Below are 15,394 nucleotides of genomic sequence, written 5' to 3' on the forward strand. Positions count from 1 at the left end.
AAAATTAAAAGGTCACAGACCACCATTCAGTGATTTGCTAATATAAGAAAAAATGAGTGTGAGAGAGAGGAAGAGAAAGAGAGTATTTATGTTTTTGATTGCTTCTCCTAAAACCGTTTATTGGTACGGAGGAGCAAGTAATTTAGTCTGTGGGGAGGTGGGGCAATTAGGAAAGCTTTTTAGAGGAGGTATTATCTGAATAAGATTTTAAGGAATGAATAGAATTCACCAGGCAGATGAAGAATTGTGGAGGTACACACAGCGTTTAGAATTTTTTTTTTTTTTTTTTTTTGGCCACGCTGTGTAGCACGTGGGATCTTAGCTCCCCGACCGGGGATGGAACGCACGCCCCCTGCATGGGGAGTGCGGAGTCTTAATCCCTGGGACGCCAGGGAAGTCCCCAATGTTTAGAATTTTGAAAGCCATTTTGTGTGGCTAAAGCAAGCTGTGTTAGTTTCCTACTGCTGCTGTAACAAGTTACCCAAAGTTCAATGTCTTAAACCAACAGATTTATTATCTTATAGTTCTGGAGGTCAGAAGTCTGAAACGGGTCTCACTGGGGTAAAAATCAAGGTGTTGGCAGGCTGTGTTCCTGCTGGAGACCCCAGGGGAGAATCTGCTTCCCTACCTGTCCCAGCTCCCAGAGGTTACCTGCATTTCCTGGTTTAGAGCCCTTCCCTCTATCTTCAAAGTCGTCCTTTATTTCTCTCCAACTCTCTGACCTTCTGCCTCCTTCTTCCACATGTAAAGGACTCTTGTGATTACACTGGGCCTACTCAGATAATCCAGGATAATCTCTTTATAGTAAAGTCAGCTGGCTAGCAACCTCAATCCCATTTGCTACCTAATTCCCGCATGCCATGTAACAGAACATATTCACGGGTCCCAGAGATTAGAACATGGACCATTATTTTGCCTACTGCACAATGCAGTACAGGAAGTTGAGGGTGACAGTGTAGATAAAGAGTTGGCATGATTCATCAACCCTAGGTAGAAAAGATCCTCCAAGAGGGGCCTATAATCTGATATGGAAATGTATATATTTTTTAAATGGAGGAGTCGAGGTTCTGGAGATTTTCCTAAAGAATAACGAGTATGTGTCAATGAACTATCGCTCTGTAACAAACCACCCCGAAACTTGGTGGCTTAAAGCAACAGTTTATTATTTCTTACGATTCTGTAGGTTGGCTAGGTGATTCCTCAGCTGGTTTCAGCCGGTTCACTCATAAAACAACATTCAGCTGGAGGGTTGGCCGGCCTAGAAGATTCAAGATGGCCTCACATTATGTGGCATTTGGTGATGGCCGACGGCCGGACTGCCTCGGTTTTCCTCACTGAATCCTCATCTTCTGCTGGGCGGGCCTCAGAGGACGGCCTTGACATTGCTCCAGGAGCATGAAGGTGGAGATGCAGGGCCTGTGGAGGCCTTTATTCTGGAACTCACACAGCGTCACATTCACCACATTCTTTTGGGTTGGGCCAGGAAGTCACTCACATTCAAAAGGAAGGGAAATAGATTCCATCTCCTGATGGGAGTTGCTGCCGTGGCCATATTTCACCCAGCACGGGCTGTAAAGACAGGACTTTTTGCTCTTAGAGTAGGATTTTGAAATTGGAGACTTCAGAGGTAAAATGTTTCTGAAGGACAGCAATATCCAGCACATGGCCAAAAGGTACGAATGGCTCCGGTACGGTGTGGTGTATGTCACTGGCACTGAAGAGGCGAGGAAGCTCTGAGGCTTGGGTGTGGGGTGCATCATCCTGTGGATGCAGCAAGAAGACTGAGTTGGTGGTGGATGTGCAGGAGTGACGAGAAGTCCAGTAGATGGCAGTAATAATGGCGGGGGCAGATATGGGATAACCAAACCGATGGCGTAACCTGAGAGCTAGAAGATCAGGACCATGCTGTTCTAAGCCAGCCTTGTGGAGGGCACCGGTACCCAGAGCGGGGGCCTCCCTGCACCTCCTCACCAAGTCCTTCACTTCCCAACCTCCACAATATCTTGTTCACTTACCAGTTTTTTTTTTCTTTAATTGAAGTATAGCTGACTTACACTGCTGTGTTCGTTTCAGGTATACAGCACAGTGATTCAGTTATGCATACATATATGTTCTTTTTCAGATTCTCTTCCATTATAGGTTATTACAAGATATTGAATATAGTTCCCTGTGCTATACAGTAGGACCTTGTTGTTTCTTTTATATACAGTAGTGTGTATCTGTTAATCCCAAACTCCTAATTTATCCCTCCCCCTCCCTTTCTCCTTTGGTAAGCATAAGTTTGTTTTCTATGTCTGTGAGTCTGTTTCTGTTTGATAAATAAGTTCATTTGTAACATTTTTTACATTCTGCATATAAATGATGTCATGAAATTTGTCTTTCTCTGACTTATTTACTTAGTAAGATAATCTCTAGGTCCATCCATGTTGCTGCAAATGGCATTATTTCATTCATTTTTTATGGCTTAGTAATATTCCATTGTATGTATATACCATGTCTTCTTTATCAGTTCCTCTGTTAGTAGACATTTAGGTTGCTTCCATGTCTTGGCTATTGTAAATAGTGCTGCTATGAACACTGGGGTGCATGTATCTTTTCAAATTACAGTTTTCATCTTTTCGAGATATATGCCCAGAATAGGGATTGCTGGATCATATGGTAACTCTCTTTTTAGTTTTTTAAGGAGCCTCCATACTGCTCTCCCTAGTGGCTGCACCAATTTACATTCCCACCAACAGTGTAGGAGGGTTCCCTTTTCTCCACACCCTCTCCAGCATTTATTGTTTGTAGACTTTTTGATGATGGCCACTCTGACCAGTGTGAGGTGATACCTCATTGTAGTTTTGATTTGCATTTTTCTAATAATTAGTGATGTTGAGCATCTTTTCATGTGTCTGTTGGCCATCTGTATGTCTTCTTTAGAGAAATGACTGTTTAGGTCTTCTGCCCATTTTTTGATTGGGTTGTTTGTTTTTTTTGATATTGAGTTGTATGAGCTGTTTGTATATTTTGGAAATTAGTCCCTTGTCAGTTGCATCGTTTGCAAATATTTTCTCCCATTCTGTAGGTTGTCTTTCTGTTTTGTTTATGGTTTCCTTTGCTGTGCAAAAGCTTTTAAGTTAGTTTAGGTCCCTTTTGTTTATTTTTGCTTTTATTTCTTTTGCCTTGGGAAACTGACCTAAGAAAACATTGCTACGATTTATGTCAGAGAATGTTTTGCCTATGTTCTCTTCTAGGAGTTTTATGGTGTCATGTCTTATATTTAAGTCTTTAAGCCATTTTGAGTTTATTTTTGTGTACCATGTGAGAGAGTGTTCTAACTTCATTGATTTACATGCGGCTCTCCAGCTTTCCCAACACCACTTGTCAAAGACACTGTCTCTTCTCCATTGTATATTCTTGCCTGCTTTGTCATAGATTAACTGAGCATAAGTGTGTGGGTTTATTTTTGGGCTCTCTATCCTGTTCCATTGATCCATATGTCTGGTTTTGTGCCAATACCATGCTGCTTTGATTCTGAAGTCTGAGAAGGTTATGCCTCCAGCTTTGTTCTTTTTCCTCAGGATTGTTTTGGCAATTCTGGGTCTTTTGTGACTCCATATAAATTTTAGGATTATTTGTTCTAGTTCTGTGAAAATTTTGATATGGATTGCATTAAATTTGTAGATTGCTTTGGGTAGTATGGCCATTTTAACAATATTTATTCTGCCAACCACCATATGATCCAGCAATCCCACTACTGAGCGTATACCCTGAGAAAACCATAATTCAAAAGGACACATGTACCCCAATGTTCATTGCCGCACTATTTACAAGAGCCAGGACATGGAAACTACCTAAACGTCCAACAACAGATGAATCGATAAAGAAGATGTGATACATATACACAATGGAATATTACTCAGCTGTAAAAAGGAACGAAATTGGGTCATTTGTAGAGATGTGGATGGACCCAGAGTCTGTCATACAGAATGAAGTAAGCCAGAAAGAGAGAAACAAATATAGTATATTAACGCATACATGTGAAATCTAGAAAATGGTACAGGTGAACCTATTTGCAGGGTAGGAATAGAGACGTAGATGTGCAGAACGGACAGGTGGACACAGGGAGGGAAGGGGAGGGGGGATGAATTGGGAGATTAGGATTGACATATATACACTACCATGCGTAAAATAGCTAGCAGGAACATGCTATAAAGCACAGGAAGCTCAGCTTGGTGCTCTGTGATGAACTAGATGGGTGGGATGGGAGGTGGGGAAGGAGGTGCAAGAGGGAGGGGATATAGGTATGTATATAGCTGATTCATTTCATTGTACAGAAGAAACTAACATCACATTGTAAAGCAATTATACTCCAATAAAAAATGAAGCTAAAAATATATATGTATATTAATTCTTTCAATCCAGGAGCATGGAATATCTTTCCATTTCTTTCAGTCATGTTCAATTTCCTTTATCAATGTTTTATAGTTCTCGGTATATAAGTCTTTCACCTCCTTGGTCAGGTTTATTCCTATGTATCTTTTTTTTGTACATGATTTTAAAAGGGATTTTTTTTTTTACTTTCTCTTTCTGATATTTCATTGTTAGTGTCAAGAAATGCAACAGATTTCTGTATGTTAATCTTGTATCCTGCTGCCTTGCTGAATTCGTTCATCACTTCTGATAGTTTTTGTGTGTAGTCTTTAGGGTTTTCATATATAGAAATACCATGTTATCTGCATGTAAAGACAATTTTACATCTTCCCTTTCAATTTGGACACATTTCTTTTTTTTTTTTTTTTTTTTTTTGTCTGATTGCTGTAGCTTGGGCTTCCAATACTATGTTAAATAAAAGTGGTAAGACTGGGCATCCTTGTCTTGTTGCAGATTTTAGTGGGAAGGCTTTCAGCTTTTCACTGTTGAGTATTATATTGACTGTGGGTTTGTCATAAATAGCTTTTATTATGTTGAGATATGTTCCCTCTATACACACTTTGCTGAGAGTTTTTATAATGAATGGATGTAGAATTTTATCAGATGCTTTCTCTGCATCTGTTGAGATGATCATGTGGTTTTTGTCTTTTCTGTTGTTGATTATGGCATATCACATTGATTTTATGTATGGTGAACCAGCCTTGTGACCCTAGGATGAATCCAACTTGATCATGGTGTATGATCCTTTTTATGTGTGGTTGGGTTCAATTTGCTAATATTTTGTTGAAGATTTTTACATCTATATTCATCAAGGATATTGGCCTATAATTTTTTTGGTAGTGTCTTTGTCTGGTTTTGGTATCAGGGTGATGGTGGCTTCATAGAAGGACTTTGGGAGGGTTCCCTCCTCTTCAGTTTTTTGGAAGAGTTTGAGAAGGATTGGTATAAGTTCTCCTTTATATGTTTGGTAGAATTCTTCAGAGAAGCCATCCCATCCTGGACTTTTGTTTGCAAGGAATTTTTTCTTTTATTATAGATTCTATTTCATTTTTAGTGGTTGGTCTGTTCAGATTATCTATATCTTCTTGATTCAGTTTTGGTGAGCTGTATGTTTCTATAAACTTGTCAGTTTCTTCTAGGTTTCCCCAATTTGTTGGCATAGTATTCTCTTATGTTTTTTTTTTATTTCTGCAGTATCAGATATTATTTCTCCTCTTTCATTTCTTATTTTTATCACTTACTTGTTTTTAAATAAACTTCTGACTTTCAGAGAGTGTACAAGTAGATTTTTCAGGTAGCATTTTAACTATCAGCATCCATGTCCTGAAGATTCAGTGAAAGTATGAAATAAAGTTCAAGTCGGTTTTGAGTGACATTACAGAGCTGCCACAGTATCAGGTTACCAGTATCAGTTCTGCCTAGCTATTCTTTCCCTTTTATACCTTCCTTGTCTCCCCAGATATGGATCTAAAGGCAAAAGGGTATCTTCATAGATCAGCAGGATTTATGGTGGTGAAATTTATTAACAATATTAAAGGAATATTTATTACTGTCTTTTCCGGATAAATAAAAATCAGAAACCAGAGAGTCATTATCCAGATGGTCGTAAGCGCGCATTCAACCATAAGAGTGCTAGATATGGATAAATTTGAGCCCATAACAAGCAAAGAAGGATACAGTTGCATATTTTTATAATTAGACCATAATATAATATTTACTTGTTTATGTGTAACAGATGAATAATTGGTTTACAGTACAAAAATAGCATGAGTTTACATCCTTGGCTGTGACTTCATACTCTTAAAGTACTTTTTAGAGTACCACTAAGTAAATTTCTACCCAAAAGGAAAGATTTGGAGCCTCGGATTTTGGAAACCCAGCAAACTCTTCCTGGAAGTGCCCCATGTAGAGTGCATGATCCGGGCTATGAGAATTTAATTCTGCCTGCCTTTCACTTCCCTTATATGTTGTTACCTTTGCACAAAGTTCAGCACCTTTGGCAGTCACTTCAGTTTTGCGCAGATTGCTAGAGATGAGAGGACCAACGGATGTTATTCTCACCTCTGATACAGAAATTCTTTTTAGGACTGTGCATGAGATGTGCCTATAAATAAGTAAAGTGATGATATTTTTGTAATCATGGCCTTAATATAAAACCAGAAGGGCTTTTATCCCCCTCAAAGTCATCTTCTGTAAAAGCTACACAGCTATTCCACCTGAGCTGCCACTATTCAAATTATTTGGGGGACTCCTCTTTGGGGGGATGCTATCAGAGTAATAAGTTTGCAAGCCAACGAGAAAACCAATATTACAGTTTTTGTGTCATGTCTGAATCTTTACTAAATCCAAACATTCTCCCAAATTTTATGGATTGGTTCTCTTTGACTTTTATCTATCTAAAAAATAAAATAAAATTCACTCAAAAGTATGAAATTTTGGGGCTTCCCTGGTGGCGCAGTGGTTGAGAGTCCGCCTGCCGATGCAGGGGACACGGGTTCGTGCCCCGGTCCAGGAAGATCCCACATGCTGTGGGGTGGCTGGGCCCGTGAGCCATGGCCGCTGAGCCTGCGCGTCCGGAGCCTATGCTCCACAGCGGGAGAGGCCACACAGTGAGAGGCCCGCGTACCACAAAAAAAAATGCCTCCAGACATTGCCAAATGTTCTAGAATTTAAGCACCACCCATCTAATGCCAAAGTAATGCTTTTGCCACATTATACTATTAAATTGAGAACTAATACAATCATAGAATTTTAAGGCTGGATTTTAAAGAGGTTGATTTTTGGAATCACCACACCTGGCTAATCACCAGAATTGGAGATATTTAAAGACTCTTTTCCCACCCAAGACCTTCAAAGTCAGCATTTACCAGGTCGGGGACAGATATCTATTTTAAGCCTCTTCATGGGTGTAGGATCAGATCTTAACCTCACCACACATCTGTTCCTTGAATCACTCCACTCCATTCCTGCCAGATAGTTCTCCAGCCTCGGGTTTAACACCTCCTGTGATGGTGTTATCCACATTCAGATGGGCCTAACTGTGCAAAAGCATTCTTCTTTAACATTCTTCTTCTATCTCTCCCTCTATACCCTTAATCTCATATTATCCAAATTATCATTTTTCTTAAGTCAATTGAATTAAACATGTATTGAGGGACTTGCCTGGTGGCACAATGGTTAAGAATCCGCCTGCCAACGCAGGGGAGATGGGTTCGAGCCCTAGTCCAGGAAAATCCCACATGCCACAGAGCAACTAAGCCCGTGCGCCACAACTACTGAGCCTGCGCTCTAGAGCCCACAAGCCACAACTACTGAGCCCGCACGCCGCAGCTACTGAAGCCCACGTGCCCAGAGCCCATGCTCCGCAACAAGAGAGGCCACCGCAGTGAGAAGCCTGCTCACTGCAAGGAAGAGTAGCCCCCATTCGCTGCAACTAGAGAAAGCCTGCGTGCAGCAGCAAAGACCCAACGCAGCCAAAAATAAATAAATAAACTTATTAAAAAAAATTTTTTAAACATGTTTTGATTCCCAATTATGTATTACGCCCTACTCTGAGCTTTTTTTTTTTTTTTTTTTTTTTTTACCATGGCTGTTAAGACCATTATGGACTCTTTTTAAGAAAACAGTTTTCTCAGTTTAACAATAGACTTCCTCAGAAGAGCAATCATAATACATTAAAATCTTAAAATCTTGCATGGTTGGCCACCCATCCAGCTGCTACCAGGAAGCAGTCCGCTCTGCAGCTTGTGGGGTTCCTGTTTTGGGGAAGCAGAGCTGCCAGCAGCTTTCTTCTGCCTCTTCACCCCTCACCCAGCAACGCTCTTTTAACCTTTGTTGATAGTTTCAGGAAGATTCCAAAGTAGCTCCTCATTCTGTTAAAATCATTCTCTACCACATGCTCCAGATTTCTTCTCTGAAAACAGAGAGGAAGGGAATTTTTTTCAAAATCTTTCTTAATAGTGCTCCTCTTAAGAATATCTTTTAATGAATTTGATTCATAAAAATTAATGAATGAATATAAGGATAAATTAATTTTAATAATGTATCAAGGGACTTCCCTGGTGGCGCAGTGGTTAAGAATCCGCCTGCCAATGCAGGGAACACGGGTTCAATCCCTAGTCCGGGAAGATCCCACATGCCGCGGAGCAACTAAGCCTGTGCGCCACAACTACTGAAGCCCGCACGCCTAGAGCCCGTGCTCCGCAACAAGAAGCCACCGCAATGAGAAGCCTGCGCACCGCAATGAAGAGCAACCCCACCCGCCGCAACTAGAGAAAGCCGGCACACAGCAACAGAAGACCCAACTCAGCCAAAATAAATTAATTAATTAAAATAATAATAATGTATCCAATCTCACACTTACAGTTCACTCTTCTTTAAAGTCAAGTAGTCCCTTTCTGCTAACACTTTGGATTCTCCCCTAAGTCACCAGGATAGTTTAGAACCTATAGGAAATTGCTTTTTAATGAGAGATCTTGGATCACCGGAAGATTGTAATGGACACTCATATTGCAAAGGCTGCTTATGCCCGAATGTGTAAGCTTAAACCTGCAGGTGCCCAGTCTCTTTAGCGGGTCGACGTGAGTAGCTAGTGAGCTAGAAATGTGTGCAAGCAGCCCTGACTCGCCTGGATGGAGCTCCCGTAGGCAGGTTGTGTTTAGAGAAAACCAAGGAGAAAATAACATGTTAACCGGAATCAACCGTTTGGGGTCAAAATAACAATCCGGTGTTTTTGATACTTGTGTGAGATATAAAAAGAAAAGTTGAGTTTCAGTTTGGCTTAGTAGGAACTTCCAAACTTCTAGCTTCTGCCTGGGTACCTCCAAAGAAGTGCCTGGACCAAGGGAAAACCACCTGGCCCCCTCCCATCTTTGACTGCTCTGGAAAGCACCAGTATCTTGAATGTGGTGTCCGCTCTCTTCTTCTAGAGTTTTATAAATGGACACTGACATGGACTACGAAAGACCCAACGTGGAAACCATCAAGTGCGTGGTCGTGGGAGACAACGCCGTGGGGAAGACGCGCTTGATCTGCGCCAGAGCGTGTAATACAACGCTGACACAGTACCAGCTGCTGGCCACCCACGTACCCACAGTGTGGGCCATTGACCAGTACCGGGTCTGCCAGGAGGTAAGACAGACGGCGTTTCTTTAGAATCCTAAGGGTACATCATTGCTGTTGCCAGTCTGATTTTTATTTGTTTATTTTTTTGGATTTCTGTTTACTTGATTTTTTTTTATTGAAGTATAGTTGCTTTACAATGTTGTGTTAGTTTCTGCTGTATAGCAGAGTGATTCAGGTATACCTGTGTATACATTCTTTTATATTCTTTTCCATTACAGTTTACCACAGGCTATTGAATACAGCCAGTCTGATTTTTAAAAAGCAGGGGAAGGGGTTAACTTGTATATTCGAGACAAAACTCACCTTTTTAGTGTCACAAGAGAAAACAAAAGCCAGAAGGCCGACTTGGAGTATGGCTATGGTATCCTGAGGGAGGGCTTTTGAGGCACGTGGTTCCAGAAAGAGAATTAGGACTTAGCTAAGTCCTGTTAGATAGGAGAAGACTAAATGCAAGTGCGTCTCGGGGGCTCTGAGGGGGAGCCTCTGACTGACGGTGAGCGTGGGTGCTGTCTCTCCTGCAGGTCTTGGAGCGTTCCCGGGATGTCGTTGATGAAGTGAGCGTTTCTCTCAGGCTTTGGGATACTTTTGGCGATCACCACAAAGACAGGCGTTTTGCATATGGCAGGTAAACCAAGACTAGTGCAGTTCAGTTCAACTTCAGTACAATTTCCTTTCCCAAACCCATCTCTGCTTCGTAAATCAACACAAACCACATAATATGGCCTTGAGATATGTTGGGTTCTGCAATGTGTCTAAGAAAAGAGAAGACAAAAAAAAAAAAGAACAACCCAAAACAGCATTGTTTCCTGATGTCAAGAAAAGCACTCTGCGTGGCCACTTGGTTCCTCCCAGGAAGTACTTTATTTAAAACAACCAGTGCTAGTTAAACTGGACGTTTGCTGGATGTGGATTCTGTTGTGCTCTCCAACCTTGGGCTGCTTTGATTGTTGTCTTCCTGAATAATACTTAATTTACCTTCTCTTAGAATGTTTTAAGTTTTTTTAGCACTTGGCCACCCCACTTCAAAAGGTCTCTTTGGTCTTTTTGTGACCATACTGCAGTCTGATGTTACTTGCTTTGGGCTTTGTTGTCTGAAAAGTCGATTATTTTTATTTGAAGGTCATTTTTAAAAAAGAAAGAAAAATATCTCTGAAGTCCTTCACAAAGGCACATTTCCAAAATGAACTGAAGCATTAATGTCTTACTTTTCATTTAAAAGAAAAAAAGGAGGAGGAGGAAGAATCCAGTAAAGGGAAGATAAATCTAGGACATTAATATGAGTGGGAACAAGGTCAAAGTACCATAAAATATTTAGCAACTTCTCTTTGTCACCATAACTCCAAGGGAGTCTCCGGGACTCCAGCTGTCTTAAAGTCCATCTCAGTGAATCTGTTATAACTATCAAAATCCAGATAAGGAGGAGATTTCCTTACCCCTTAATTGTAAATGAAGACATTTCCTTTTAAGTTTAGAAAGTTTAGACTTTAGGTCTCTGTTAACATCAAACATCATGCTACCTCACAGGATTGGATTAGATACTCCAAACGAGTTACTCCTTTGTATTGAGATAAGCTTTTCTGAAAGGACCTCTCTTTTCTTCAAGCCAGTGGCCCTCTTAAGCCTCTGAACTTCTATTGGCATTTATCCAAGTGGTCTAAAATACTGAATAAACTGCTGAAAGGGTTTGCCCTAGTCCTGAGAAGTCGTTCACACACTGAAAGAATCTGCAATTTAGGCCAGTTTGTTCAAGGGGGTCTCAGAAAGAGGCATGTAGAAGTAAGACTGTGATTTTAATGTCCCCTTGAACAACGAGAACTGTTGAACTTAATATCCAGCATTACAGATATGTTTCTTCTTGAGTTTCCTGTTTTTTTTTTTTTTTTTTTCCCTTTCCATGATGTTCTTGATTCTTATCTTAGTTGCCATTTGGGTTTTTTTCCGTTGTCTCATCATTACACACGCACAAAAATAAGAATCAGTGAACCTGCTTGTAAGTACTATGCAGTCAGATTTTGTAATACCTGTGGTTTTAAGGAAGCATAATAAAATGTGGACTGGAATCAAAGTAAGGACAGCACAATAGATTTCAAAGGACTGTTTGTACCCCAACTTCTAAACAGGTGTGGTGAATAGAGATGAGCTTACTGAGGTATTGGGTTTAGCTTCTACATGCTGTCTCAACAGCTCAGTGGTTTATTGCCACTTGAAATTTATGCATTTGGGATGATGAATTTTAACTTGGTTCCACCATGTAAAACTTGTTTTGTGGTGATAGAAAAGCTGCTTCATTATCATGGGAGGTTCCTGCTTAGGGCTGATTTAATGGCACAGTGACCTTCATAGGTCTGATACTGACAGGCATCTACACTGGGCCTCATCCAGCTCCTTGATGTATGTCATGCCTCTGCTTGGTCCCTCCCAACAGAAATAAGCTGGTCTCTCATGTGACTCTATCAGTTCAAAGTGCAGTGTTCTGGCTCTGACAGTGTTTGGCTCTGTCAACTGTAGCCATCCCCCGCCCCTTTGGTGGAAACAGGACGCGCTTTCCAAGCCAAGTCTGACTCCCTAAGCAACACAGAGGGGCTCAGGAAGCCCTCCCGTGTTTCTGACCGAGCTCTCTGTGGGCCTCACTTTATGTGCATGTCTGGCCTTGCATTTCCTCTGTCTTTTCTGATTCTCCGCAGCCTCCAGGCTTCCTGCCACAGACCCCACCACGGGTAAAGAACGAAAACCAGGGCTGTTCTGTCTCGGATTCCAGCCTCTGTCTATAAACGCTAAATATGTCAGACCGCATTGCTGTAGCACCAAAAAGTTACAGTGTATGGCAAAGTCTGGTAGTCGTAGAAGTTTCGTTTACTCAGTATAGGGCTCCAACCACTGGATCTCATTGCTGTGCGAGACCTGTTTAATTTCTGTATCACTTCCATTTTTAGCTCCCTATCATTCGTTACGGAGAAAAATCATAATTAAGTTTCTGACATTCAGTTTGGTTTGCAAACCTGTTTTTTCACTGATGTTTTTACTATACTTGGTATGAATTACAAGTCAGCGAGATGTGATATATTCCTGAGATGCAGAAATGTATTTGGAACCTTTTTAAAATAATTCATTTGATTCTTTTGGAGACAGTGAGAGAAACCAGATTCATACCAAGATGCCTTAGACCTCACCTTCAGTTTCCTCAGCTCCTTAGCACCAAGCTAGTTAACAAGTTACCGCCTCAAACCTTCTTTGGCACAGGCACATTCTAGGTTGCAGGGTGGGCCAGGGTGGTGCCAGTGTGCTGACTTGAATTTGCAATTTTCCTCATGTGGTATAACTACAACCAGAATGTCAAAGCTCTTGTTATAATTTAAAGGTAATTATTCAACCCATTTTTTTAGCCAACTAGATTAATAGCTCCAATTCATCAAAGCCCTACAGTGTGTCAATCAAAATATTAGGTGCTTTGCCAACACTAGTTTAGTTAATCTTTCCAGGAACCCTAGGAGGTAGAGATTATCTCCATGCCGCAGTTGAGTAGAGAGTTGAGTTCTTTTACTACCATAACCTGCCCAATAGTGAGTTTCAAAAACAGATTCAAACCCAGCTCTTCCTGACTCCAGGCTCCCACTCTTTCTATTGTGACAAGCTACCTTGACCTCATTTTAAACAGAATGCAACTGAAACCACCACCCCACATTGATGAGCTGGGTGTCCATTTGCTCTTCCATATTTGTGTGGTGGCTTAGAATGAGAAGAGATCTCAAAAAGTCATCTGGTCAACCCCTTTTCTCCAGAAAGGGAGATCATCCATCCAAGAAAAAGTAGTGACAGGAGTCCTTCTGTTCGATGGACATGAAAGGTAGCAGAGTGGCATTAGCATCCTGACACTTACCTAACACATTTGAAATACTTCAAACCCTCTTTTGTCTGGAGCAAATGACTCCAACTTTTAGTAGCCTTTCTTCTTCCTACCACCTACTTTCTATCCATTTTTGCATGAACTTTTGAAGCTCTTTCCTGGATCTTTTAAAATGTCAAGAACAAAACTGTACATAGTAGCCATGACTGTGATCAGCTGCTCTTTTTTGGCAAGAAAAAAAAATAGCTTCTTTTTAAAGGGATATCACTCAAGAGTTTTCCCCTAGAACTATTAAAAGAAGGAAGTGTGTACACTTAGGTACCTGGCACTGAAAATGTAGGCATGTAGGATGGGCTCTGCCCTCAACAGAATACCTGGGCCCCTCTGCCGCCATCCTACAGTCACACCACACATAAATAATTACCCATTTTATTGTTCACTTTCCTTGAAAACCTTCACCATTGCTGTGTCTCGGGGTCACATAACCTTCAAACACATAAAGCCTATGGGGCTGGAGGTGGTGATAAGAGCAGCTACAGTTTAATCAGGGCTCCCCATGAGCCGGGCCTGTGCTCATGGCTCTGCGAATCTTGTTGCCACGTCGTTCTTGTGGTGACCCTGTAAACTAGGCTCATTTCACAGTTGAGCAAGCAGGTACAGAAAGGGGCCAAGGTCAGATGGCTAGGAGAGAGTGGGACTGAACTTTTCCTGGTAGTTCTGTCTGGCTCCAAAGTCTGCTTCTTCCCTTCCCCCCAGGCTTCTGTGGCTGATGATGATGACTGATGGCCAGCTTACTTTACATTGATTCCCCGTCCAGTCTAATTCTTACACTATTCTGTGTGGACATGGAAGACCAGCGTTCACCATCTATCACCAGCTCCAACTTATATTCCATTGTTCCTCTTGAGTTCTTGAATACGTAGCAAATGACTTAATTCTCTGTATGCATCCATGAGTGACTAAACATGAGTCCTTTCATTTCCAGTAAAAATGTTACAACCCAGCAAACTTTCTGAGAGTGAGTGGGATGCTTGGGTACTCTCTATGGCATGTTTTCTCCCCCCAATTTTACGTAAGCATGCAGAATCACTGTATTTACCCTCACGCCAAAGAGTTTCTAGGCATATTTTCAGTGCAGTTGGAACTCTTATTATATAGATTACTCTTACACACTGATTTTTCTCAAGTGTTTTTACATCCAATGAGAAGTACACTACATGTTTTAAGTGATAACATCAATCAGAGCCATGGTTTCTGTGTATCTGTTTAGATAAGACAGCTCTAGTTTCACGTTGAAGGCACATGTAATCAGATACAGCATGAATACATCTCATCTTGAATGCTTGGTTGAGGCCCTTTAAAAAATTCAGGACTGTGGGTGACCAGTGTTTATGTCTTTGTCTGGGATTGGCTGAACTTGTAGTTAATGGCATGGGAAAAAAGCAAGAAACAACTAATGTGCCTCAATAAAGTATTTTGAAGTAGTTCTCGTCCATGGCACTTTCTAAACGCTTGGCCAGAACTAACATTGATGATGATTTCAGGATGGCAAACAGCCTGTCAGACAGAGAAACATAGCAAGTGGAAGTGGACCAGGGCCAGGATGAGGGTGAGGCAAGTAAGGCACTCACCTTGGGTGTAAAATGTAAATAATAATAATTTTTAAAAGATAGGATCACTGTTAACTGATCTTTTCGTTCTGTCTCAGGCTCAGCATGGCAAATGTTACTGGTCCTGACCTTATTTAAAATTTTGGTATTTTGCTCATCATGGATTTTTTTTTTTTTACCTTAATTTTGATTTTTGAAAAAATAGTGTTCATCTGGATTACTGAGGTTTGGGGCACCTCTTTAAATTTTGCACCTGAGGCCAGTGCTTCACTCTTCACCCAAGTCCTGGCCCTGAAGGTGGACTTTATAAATGGATAACAAAGCAGCAAAGGGAGGAAAGTTCCCAGTGCGGGTACTTGATGGAAAAGTCATCCAAACCACACTTCTAAATGTGTGGTCC

General features: G+C 41.1%; 1 protein-coding gene across 14 annotated transcripts in view; it reads left to right on the forward strand.

Annotated features, from left to right (window-relative positions):
- RHOBTB1 (Rho related BTB domain containing 1) overlaps positions 1 to 15,394 on the forward strand; it is a 70,815-nt gene that overhangs the window by 22,144 nt on the left and 33,277 nt on the right. For 11 of the 14 annotated variants that reach the window (XR_014293256.1, XM_082611724.1, XM_082611727.1 and 8 more), the window contains 2 exons: positions 9,345 to 9,546; positions 10,062 to 10,165. The exons of 1 other annotated variant lie outside the window; for it this stretch is intronic. Coding sequence is in view for 12 of the 13 variants with exons in the window: in XM_082611724.1 (XP_082467850.1) it covers positions 9,355 to 9,546; positions 10,062 to 10,165 (296 nt within the window). In the remaining variant the exon portion in view is untranslated. Of the gene's footprint in view, positions 1 to 1,643; positions 1,674 to 9,344; positions 9,547 to 10,061; positions 10,166 to 15,394 lie in introns of those variants that run through there. 2 more of the 14 variants (XM_082611728.1, XM_082611721.1) reach the window with 2 other exon arrangements.

This window comes from Mesoplodon mirus, assembly GCF_964341445.2.
Source record: "Mesoplodon mirus genome assembly, chromosome: 2".
NCBI classification, from domain to species: Eukaryota; Metazoa; Chordata; class Mammalia; order Artiodactyla; family Ziphiidae; genus Mesoplodon; species Mesoplodon mirus.